This window comes from Contarinia nasturtii, unplaced genomic scaffold (genome assembly GCF_009176525.2).
Source record: "Contarinia nasturtii isolate CC-2019 unplaced genomic scaffold, AAFC_CNas_1.1 Cnas_scaffold_187, whole genome shotgun sequence".
Classification (NCBI taxonomy): domain Eukaryota; kingdom Metazoa; phylum Arthropoda; class Insecta; order Diptera; family Cecidomyiidae; genus Contarinia; species Contarinia nasturtii.
Genome location: NW_022197544.1, coordinates 10,256 through 21,851, shown reverse-complemented (window position 1 = coordinate 21,851; position 11,596 = coordinate 10,256). Strand labels below are relative to the sequence as shown.

Here is an 11,596-nt window from a genome sequence, read left to right as displayed (position 1 = left end):
CCAGACAATATATTGAACTAACTGGTCAGCTGAGCTGACAGTACGTTGGCCAGTTAAATGGTTAGTTAAACAAATTGAAAATATTATTTAATTTACTTTTTAAAAACGTATCACACGAATATTTACATGAGACGTTTGTCGCGTTTTCACAATAATATTATTAATTGACAAAATAAAATCGAAAAGACTTGAATGGTTTTTTTTGACACATGTTAGGCCTAGTGTTGGTCTATTATTAACATACACTGTTTTGAATCTCATCTATACTTTTCAGGTGATATCCATTTCCTAAAAACATATAATTTTTCCGATTATCATTAATATTTATGTAAAAAATTGATATAATCATTAAACTATCATCTAAGTGGCATTTATTTGGAGTAAACAAATTTGATGGGAATATAAAACGATACCACTGACCACGGTATGTTCATTTAACCCGATGAAAACCATTCGGATCCGCAATAAAAGTTTAAATTTTGTAAAAATGTTTGGACTGCGAATTCTGTGCGCTGCAATTCTTATTGTGGCTTATGCAAACAATTGCGCATGTGATTGTAATTGTCAGTGTCCCGGTGGCTATGGAGATGGAGTTGGAGCTGGAGTAGGCAAGGGCAATGGTATGGCATAACATTTTAAAATGAAACATTTGACGTTGAAACTAGGGGACGGAAACCATTAGCTAGTTTTTTATATTTCAAGTAAAAACTAGGAAAATTAGAAAAAAACTAGCAAAAACTAGAAAAATTAGCAAAAATTAGCAAAAATTATTTGATCCGCCATTTTGATATTCTGCCATGATTTGGTGACCAAATCAATTTTACAAGTCGACTATTGAAAGAAACAGGTACTTTATGCACGATTTTGTGTTAAAAAAGAATAATTAAACTAATTTTCACTATTATAAGTGTATATTTATTCAAAACACATAAAAATATGTCTGAACAACAAAACGTCAAAATACTTCATTGTGTCAGTACAATCATTTGATTGTCATTTGACAGAAAAAAAAACTAGAAAACTAGCAATTTCATAAAGGAATATTAGCATTATTAGATTATTCAAGCAATAAACTAGTGAATTAGCTAAAAACTAGTAAATTAGCTATAAACTAGAAAAACTAGCATTGGTTTCTCTCCCCTAGCGTTGAAATAAAAAGAACTGATTCATAATATTATCAAAATCTCATTTTTCAGGAATGGTACATGCAGGAATGGGACTATTGAGAATATTCTTTCTAAGCGGAAAAACTGTATCGGATCGAATGGTTTTCATGGATTCCCTTGTGATTTATTCCAACAATGTGATCCATATATAAAAGTGATAGTCAACAAAGTAGAAATGTGGCGAAGTCGAACACATTGGTCTCAGTCGGATCCAATATTTAGCGAAACAGCAATTCTGAGAGTACCCACAAGTGCGCTAATTGATATTGAAATATGGGATTCGGATCTGGGAACAAACAATGACGATTTGATGTCATCATGGCCAAATTTACCTGTTAGTTCATTGCTACAAGCGTCTCAATTGTTTGGCACTAATTTTGGAAGTGATAACCAGAATAAAATCAGTTTCAAAGCATCATGGTCATCATCTAAATAAGATAGCATTGGTCAATGATGATCAAAATTTTCAACTTGTCTTTTTTTTTTTTTCGAACAAATGCTTTCGTTTCTTTTATACAAATAGCTGAAAAAAGTTCATTGTATTTCTAAATTGTTTGAAATGTTTTCAGTTTTGCCGACAGAAAATCGTTTTCTTTTCTAGGTGTAAAACAATGAAAAAAGCAAAATACCGTTAAGGACAATAACAATTTAACAATTTTTCAATCGCATATTTTTTTCAAGAAAATTCATCAATAATGTCATAGATTACAATAATTTATTCTGTGTTTTTAATTTCAATATTATTACCAAATAAAGAAACATCAACTGTAAAGAAGTTTATTTTTTTGCCATGATTTTATGTAAAAAAAACTCTCACGTTCCAAAAAAGTGTATTTTGATACAAAGCGGAATCCTTAAAGTTTATCGTGATCTTTGAACTTTTGATAAGATTGTGAATTTCAGTCGGTTGGAAATTGCGTTTCAGTTTTATCAGCAAAAAATCGACAAAAATTAATAAAATTTTATGTTTATAGTAGAATTATTTGTGACACTCATTCATATTTCAATTTAGGTGTGAACAAAGACGAACACATTAGTTATGTTCGTGCTTCAGATTTTTTTTGTTTTTCAGCCGCAGTATTGGCTGTTTCATGCATTCTAACTTGAAATGCAAAAAGAGGACCCAAAACGAATGGTTTGTTAAAAAAAAGTACATGCAAGTAGAAAGCTTTATTTTTGATTAAATTTATCCATTTTCCAACGTCTGTTTGTTCTTTTTTTATATATATATATATATATATATATATTGGACCTTGGAGAAGGATACTGGAATATAACATTTAAATCTGCTTTTGTAGTAACTGATGCAAATGGAGAGTTTTGTGATATTGGAACAGATTGTGATTCATACATAACGATAAAAGTTGATAACCGCTGAGTATAGAACAAAATCTTATTGGAATTCGTTTAAGCCATTAATCGATGAAAAATATCGATCATCAAAAATGCGAAAAACTCACTTATTTTGATTGAATTGTGGGATAATGATAATAATAAACGTTTGCAGTCACCAGATGACCGTTTAAATACATGGAAACTCAAAACACCAAAATCAATATCAAAATATGATCATTTTATTGGCAAAAAGTCGATGGGTGAAACACAAAATTTAATTTACTTTAAATCAACGTGGCGAGATAAAAAATGAAATTGATTGAAAAAAAATATTATTTAAAAAAAAAAAATACGTTTAAAGTACGAAATAAACATTTGCTTTTTATATATATTTCGATTTGGATGAAAATCGCGATGACAAAACTCGAAATCGTGAATAAACAAACCGATTTTTGGTTCACTTATCGGAGCTGGGTCGCAGGCTTTCTTGCATGATTCAAGTCTGTACAAAAATCAGAATTCTTATAAGAATGACAATATTTACAAAAGAAACCTGCTCAAATTAAATCAATGACGCGCATTTATTTGACTGGAATTCGAAAAAAAATAACAAAATCATTATTTGGCACATATAATAGTATGTTTATCAAAAAAAGGCGAGTGTCATTTGATCGTTTTGCGGAACGAGAATGTTCAATGAGTGAGCTGAATGATAAAACACGATTAAATGCAAACGTCGTATCGAATTGGAACTGGATTAGTCATTCTGATTGCAAAAATTGCAAAGCGGGAAAAATCCATGGTTACTTACGTACATCACACAAGCAATACAAAATACAACCGCATCAAAATCGTTCATGTTTTCGATTCATTGAACATATATATGTATATATTGGGTAGAAACTGTTTTTTGGTTTGTATGTGTGTATGACGGAGTCAAATCGATGTGTGGCAATCGCATGTGATGTGCATGAATGCGATGGACGATAAGTGAATTTTTAAAGAGTGGAACATTGTGTTGAGTGTGAGTGGAGCGCGCATACATACACACGCATCGCTATTGTGAAGCACACTCTCATTGACGAGAGTCATTCAATGTGAATGTAGCAACCAGTGTCATTGGATGACAAATTCCATGAGCGCGACAGAGACGAATCGATGTGGTAATGTGAAATATGGCGCAATTCGTACAGTCAACTGGCTGATTCGCGATCAGTATTATGTTGTTAGCTGTGTATTTCAAAACGTCTTATTGTTATGATTGTTTGTTTTTTTTTTAATTTGCTGGTCTTTCTCGATTTTCTTAGTCGAAGCAAGAAGAAATAAATACCAAACGAAGAATAAGACGGTCACAACGGAAAGAGCATATGCAGTTTTGTTTTTTTCATATAAATATAAACAATAGTTTTGTGTTTCACATTAGATTTGCTGCATTTTCTATAAAAATTCTTTCACTTGAAAACAAACGAAAATTAAAAGTGTTTGCTGCAGTGTATTTGTCAGTGGTTTTTTCTGCGCGACGGACAAACAAATTAATTTGAAGAGAAACAATTAAAAAACATGTAAATTTCCTGCTGAAAAGCAAAGCAAAAAAAGTAAGTTGCCGAAAAAAAAACATATTGAGAGCAACGAAGAAAAATTGCATGCAGCTGACAGAATTGTGTTACGAAAACTAGAAACAATCGACGATTGAATAATAATTAAGTCGGTGTTGTTGTTTTTGTTAATTGAAATTTAATAGAAGTGTTTACATACATTTTTGCTCGTAAGACGAAGGTAAAATAACAAGAAAAAGAGATTCGCGCAATTTTCTATTGTTTACCTTTTTTTTAAAAAGTCATAGTGTTTTTGTGTCACTTTTTGTTGTCCCTCTTTATTTTAAAATTTTTGTGTTGTGTGGAGTACGGGGTGTTCTGATCAATAATAATAGAGTGCGGTGTGTGTGGCTGCAATTGAAATTGATGAAATGAGACGAGCAGTAGCATATTCGAATTGATTAAATGTATCCGGTTGCATTGTGCCAATAAATTGTGTAATTTTTCAAGCATTTTTGATGCGTGCGTGTCTCATCTATATTCGAACTCGATCGATTTATTGCCATACACATAATCATTTTTATCTTATCGTTGGCATGTGTTTAATTCTCGCCTTCGATTTCACTGGAATCTAAAATAAACAACGACCAATAAAAAAGAAAGAAAGAAAAATAGATAGAGAGAAGAAAAGAAAACACACCATCGTTGTAATCAACTTCGACATTTGCCGAGAGAGATACAAATAAAACAAACACACCGAAAAGGTAATGGTGAAAGATTGAAAATGAAATATTGATCGCATATTTTAAAAAGTAGACATTTAAATAAAAAAAAAACACACACACAACTCAATACATTAAATGATAGTAGAAAAAAAGATGTATGAAGAGAAAGAAGAAGAAGAAGAGACATACAATACCGTTCAAATTAAAGAGTCTTAAGTGAATAGAAATAAAATTGGTTTGGAAACCATAAAACGAGGGAAATACACACCACTCACAAAACGAGATGTGTGTCTGTTAGTGTCATTTCTTCGTTTCTTTTGTTTTGGTTTTGATTGCGAGCGTAAGAGCGATAAAATTACATTTAAAAATTGTGTGCCGAGTGTGTGGCTGTGGCCATTTCGTTTATCATTTCAATATTTCAATTTCATTTCATATAGATCCATAAGGTTGGTGTTTTGTGCTCATCGGCGTCCTCTCTCTCTCACACTCACTTTTTCTCATTGCCGTGTGTGTGCATGTTTGCGGTTTGTTCGTTGTTTGTTCAATATCTTTTATCGTTGTTGTTGTTGTTGGTGTATTTCCTCAATTTTGCGCTTGTTTTGGTTGGCCATATCTCTTTGCATATGAAATCAACAAATGTAAGTGATAATAATGTTTTCTTTTTTACGTGTATTATCGTCGTCGACGACGAAATTCCATGATCGATGTTTATTAACAATTTGGCCAATTCATCCGGGAGGAACAGTTGCTGTGCAACAGCAAGAGCTCAATGAATACGAATATTAATACGTTCGTTCATTCATTCATTTGTTTTCTAATTTTTCCGTTTAATGAAAGTCACTTATTATTCATGCAAATATTTATCAGGCATGTTTGGAGCGTTAATTTGCACAATTATTTTCACCATTTGCAAATCAATTACACTCTGTTCACATTTTCAATATATTGTATAAAATGAGAATATCGCTTTCAATTTATTTATTGATTTGTTTATTATTGGATTCATAAGTTCGTATGTGTTTCTTTTTATTGATATTCGGCTCTTCATGTCGAAAAGAGCAATTCGTGACATCGTTATTTGGAATGTGTGCCAATTTTTAATGTAATATATTTCTTTTCTTGGTTGCACTCTTTAGGCCCCGTTAGCAGAACGTGTGAGATTGTTACCAATTTCATTTATCGCGTTCACCTCACTTCCACACTCGCACACATCTTGACTCTCTCTATCTCTCTCGGTCTCTCTTTCTCTATTGTTATTGAGTAACACAGCATTTCGGGCGAATCAAGTTCGATTTCAGGCCTCTTTGCTTCGTTGCGCTCGCATTATCATTCGACTGTTTGAATGCATTCTTCACCCCGCGTTTATTATTTCTCTTTTTTCTCTTTCATTGCGTTTTGGTTGATTGCAAATTGCTGCTGTAATTTCTATAGCGCATAAGACGAGCAGCTTAAATAAAAAAAAATCATACCATGTGTGTGAGTGCATAACGCACCAAGTACCTATAAATCATCGTAATTGTTCAGTTTTAATGGCTATACAAAATGTAATTTCGTGCATATTTGTTGCAACACACACACCATCGTGTCGTCGCACACCATTCAGTCATTTATAGATACACATCGAAGATACGAAGCCACACAAGATAGAGGGACCTAAGTCTTAAAATCAACCATGTGTGCGTACGCGTTCAATTCGATATTGCATTTTTTTTTAAATGTTTCCGAATTGTGTGCATCGTGAATGTGCACGGCTGGCATTTATTCGGTCCAAAATGGTTGGGTTGACTCCTATACCGTTTGTTTTGTTGCTCGTATGGATGTATGTGTGTAATAATAGAGTGTTTAAGTGTGGATTATTATTGAATGTATGAGAGATTGAACCATAGAAATTGCATCCGCATCAATCACATCATATTATGCAGAGCATGGGTGCTGTGTGCTTCGACATAATGCACTAAACCGCCAGGCAAATTATGCAAGTGCATATTTTTAGTTTGATGTGTTTGTTTGTTCAGTGCATGCATTTGAATGTAACAAAACTATAAAAGAACTAACGAACATACATACAGAGCTGCTGCTGCTGCTGCATTTATATTTGTATCTGTGCATCTAAACTTTTGTTCCTCGCTCTTTAAATTTCTATCTCTCTCCCTTTTCCCATTTTTTCATTCCATCTTGCTCTCGTTTGCATTCAGTAAAGATTGAATTTTTGTTCTGTGCGCTCACTCTATTGACTTTTTTCCCATTTCGGACGTTATTTCTAATTTTATTTGGTTCATGCTCCTCTGACGTCGTCGTCTTCGTTATATAGATGCATATATGAGAGGCTGTGAGAACAATTTTTTCCTACTTTATCTCTCATATAATGCTATAAACACTTTGTACGCTGTGTAGCTGGAGATCGTTTCGATTGTCTTGCCCCTGAAGCAACATAAAAACATATCTCGGTCTCTCTCGAGATTTTTTTTTTATGTTTTGCCACAATATCGAACGCTTGCGCTGCTCGTCTGCGTGCATACTACATACATACACACACACAATCACCAAAACACACAGTACGTATATTTTCGATAAGTTGTCGGCGCACGCGATTCACATTTGCGGTTTGGATCCCATTCAAATCTCGTCCATGGAATGTATAGTTTGTTGGTTTTTATATTTCGTGTGTAAATAAAACTGAGTGATTGTTTTTTGCTTGTTTCTTGGGTGCAACCCGTATCACAAGTCCATATACAGTCGTCGACTTCATCGTCATCATCGGTCGCCGCTGAAACGAATCTCAAGCTTAAGCATACGCAAACTTTAAAGGAAATATCGGAATTGCAACAATATTATATTGGTGAATCGAATTGGTGAAATGTTAACCGCATAGCAGCCGACATAACGAATAAAAATCGTTCCAACGAACAGAGGCGTGCGCGCGCGCACAGCCAATTATCTGAAGCGGAAAAGCCGAAGCATTTCGATATATATTTATTCACACATGTTCGATAATTTATGTAAATTTCATGCGAAATTGTTGCCAAAAATAAATAGAAGCAAGGAAACAGATTGTGACTGTCACGAATTATAGAGGAAAAGAGTTTTGCTGTAACAATAAACAAAAGACGAACTCAAACGGAATTATTTTGTGTTTTGGTGTGTGCGATTTTATTCGGTTGTTTAAATTGTACGGGCCTTATTGGTCCTGTTTGGTGGAGTGTCTTGTTTGTGTATATTTGGTTTAAATTATTTAAAAGAAAGAAACAACAGAGTTCGTTGTTCCCAAATGGAAGAGTGACCGATAAATGGAAAATTGGCCAATTTGTAAATGAACAAAATCAACCACACATCAAGCGATATTTTACCGGCCGTAATTTATGATCGTTACGTTAACCGTCTGTAGATTTTTTTTCTCTTCTTATTTTGTTCGTTTGCCATTTCGGAAAAATGAAAATATCTTTTTCGAGAAAGTTGTGCATATTTTCGTTCGTTTTCATTCAGACTTGAATTCCTATCTCGTTGTTTTCGTCGAGCGTGATTTTTGAGTTTACTGTTCGGTGAGTGTCTCTGTGTGTATGTGTGCGAATTTTTTGCACATTTATAGAGTTTATTTAATATATGTGATTGTGCTTTTCCGTCGATATAAAACATGACGAATGATCAAGATCATTTTATAGCATAGCAATACAAATTTTCTGTTGTGTGGTTTTCTTTAGACAACGCAGCGAAGAACCAAACGGGAGAGAGAAAAAAAGCCACACAGCGAATACATGGTAGCAATTAATTGGCGTTAACCATTTTTCATATAAACATATATTGATGAATACATAACAATGAATGAGAGTTTAATTAACTTCGATTTGGCTGAAAGAGAATTCCAAAAATGCGCTTCGATTTTTTGGGGGTTTTGGATTTTCGCGGACGATCAAACTGTTTAATTTCAACTGAAAGTAAAATTAAATGCAATTTTTCCGCGAAATAAACGCAAAAAATTGATATTAACACAAAAAAAAACTGCCGACAAAACGCGCAACCAGACTATACAAAAATGGATTGTGAATCGGACGAATCGGAACGGTGGGAGGACTTTTTTGGTAAGCCCTATATCAATTCGGCTGTGTAACAAATTTCTGAATATTGACTCTCAACTCTACTGCACGACTGACCATATTTAAAATAAAATTAATCAATATTTTATGTAGACAAAGTAAAATCTTTATGTTATGTGTATGTTTTGTGAAAGAAAACCAAAAATGAGTAATGTGTGAAGCTCATACCATAGTAGTATAATCTGTGAAAGTCCAAGTGAAAGAGACAAAATCGTTCAGAAAAAAAATAATATATATAGATATGTTCAGATGATTAGCGATTGTCATTTACTTTCGGTTTCGAAATTTAGTCATGAATAATTCGTTTTTCTTCTGTTCGTTTAAGTTGTTTTTTGCTTTTTCATTCGTTGATACTTTGATCTTCTTACAATAAACAAAAACACACCAGTTTCATTCTTTCATACTACCATTTTATTTTCTTGTATTTTATACGATTTGCATGTGTTTTTTGCTTGCCTTACCAAATTGTTTGAAAATGTTTACGTTTAATTAAAGGTGCATGCTGCATCTATATTCACAGATGCAATTTATTTGTTTGCTTCAAAAAAAAAAAAATTCAATGTCATAAAAGTTCGTCCATTTGAAATCTCACAGCACGCTTGATAAATGAATCATAATTACTATCAATGCTGTACTATAATTAAAAGAGACTTGTGCTTAACAATTATATATAGTTTTTTTTTTTATTTCATCTCACTTCAAGTATGAACTGAGAGTGAAAAACACCAACTTGAGAGAATTATTCGTAGTCGTCTTATCTGTCAACACTCAGTCTGGAGAGCTTGGGAAAAACAAACGAAGCAAAAATGAGATAGAGAAAAAAACAACCGAAAACATCTGATTTAAAATGCCATTAACTTTGTATAATGTAACATGAACTGATTCTTCTGCTAAATTTAAATCAACAAAAAAGTGTGTTTCTCGTGTTTAGGGCACAACGACACACGTACTCTGTCTACGGGACACGATGCGAGACATGACATTCTTTTGACTCTTGATTACAGCATCGATTACACATTATGTTGTTGAAGAAGAGAAAAAATGTGCAACACACACATTTCAATCGAGTTATTTGCTGTTGAAAACATGCACGAAACATCGGCATCAGTAACCGTATCGACAGCATCTTTTCGCTATTTGTCAGTTTCGTTTAAGTGCTGTTTTCTAAGGCGGCCCCATTTCCAAACTCTTTTCATTTCGTTTATTCAATTCAACGAATGAACTTTCGTAAACTCTCTTCGTCGGTCTTTGTTTTGGTTATGAGAGTTACGAGAGAAAAAAAAAATATCAAAAGGCAGATTATCGTAAAATAGAAAATGATGAGCATGCCATTCTGCTTAAATCAATAGGCCGATGTTTTCTTTTCTATGTCGCGATCTCTTTTCGAATTGGAAATATTCGTGCCGTCAACGACGATGACGATTTTCAAATTCGTATATTGAAATGCGTGTATAAACATGGCATCAAATATGAGAATTCTATGCCCATTTGAACCGGTGAAAATAGTATATTTATGTTTTTTTGTGGTTTGTTGCGTGTCATTTCTTTTTCACTTGACAATAAAAAAACAAATCAGCTAACCTACGCACTGCCGTGAAATTGTGCAAAAGGTTCGACCCCGCGTGCGCGCACACATCACAATGCACTGAATACTTAAGCAACAATATAGTTCATGGGCGGTCTACAAGCTTTATTACTCTTCGATCGCACACTCTCTGCTGCTTTGTAGACGATATTCACTTTTGAATAAAGCGATAAATTACCAAAAATAGCCCTTTGGAGTCCTCACGATATATGCTCTTTTCATCATTACAATTTATTGGATTAGTTTGAGGAAAAAAAAGATGAAGAAAAAAAGCATACAAACCTTTCGCCTTTCATGATGAAAAAACCACTTAATTTGAGTGACGGTGAGACATATATGAAACATTTGTTGTAGTTTTCGTGTTTTTGTTGTCACTCTGATTTTTTATGTTGCATTCTACACTTGCAGCAACACAACGCCACTCCTAAACTTTCCGTTCGCCAGTGTTGAGTTAAATTTGATTTTACGTTCAGAATTTCTCTATATTTCGCTCTCATTTTGTCAGAAAAATGTAAACATTAAAAAACCGAAGGCGCAGATCATTCATAGCCTACGCATACGATGTGTGTCGTTCACGCACCGTTAGAATTACGTGTGTGTATTTTAACTTTGTGTTTTTTTTTTCGCTCCATCGTTTATTGAATGGTCGCTTGATATGCAACTAAAACAACAAATCATTACCGCACCGAAAATATGAATGAAATATAACGGGCAGTGAGAGTGAGAGAAGCGATGGAAAACATATAAACAAAATGAAATATTTTGGATCGAGTTTGGATGGGCAATAAAATTAACAACACAGACAGATATACAATGTAGATCAGAGAGTTTGAATAAAAAAGAGAATTAAGAAGAAGAAGTTGATATCAACTTATATGAATACGGTGCCATATGGATACGACATGCAGTGCACATGTAATTCATTTAACACTTGACTCTCAATGTGAACGAATCGAAATTTTTATAAATTTTTTGTTGCTGTTCGCTTTAAACTATGTATGCACGCAACGGCGACCTAATGCCTTGGCATCTTTTCAGCCGTTAATACATTTCATTTGACCGCTAATCGATTTTACGAGGGTTCACTGAACATGCACTTCATGTTTCTATCACTCTCTCTCTCTCTCTCTCTCTCTCTCTCTCTCTCTCTCTCTCTCTC

General features: G+C 33.6%; 1 protein-coding gene across 1 annotated transcript in view; it reads left to right on the top strand.

The window, feature by feature from the left end:
• Nucleotides 1-8,190: 8,190 nt before the first annotated feature.
• Nucleotides 8,191-11,596, top strand: part of LOC116352536 (myosin-M heavy chain-like) — a gene marked incomplete at its 3' end in the record, with an annotated part of 13,535 nt that continues 10,129 nt past the window's right edge. Inside the window, exons 1-2 of the mRNA XM_031785217.1 lie at nt 8,191-8,300; nt 8,460-8,837. Of these exons, the coding sequence (XP_031641077.1) occupies nt 8,792-8,837 (46 nt within the window). The remainder of the gene's footprint in view (nt 8,301-8,459; nt 8,838-11,596) is intronic.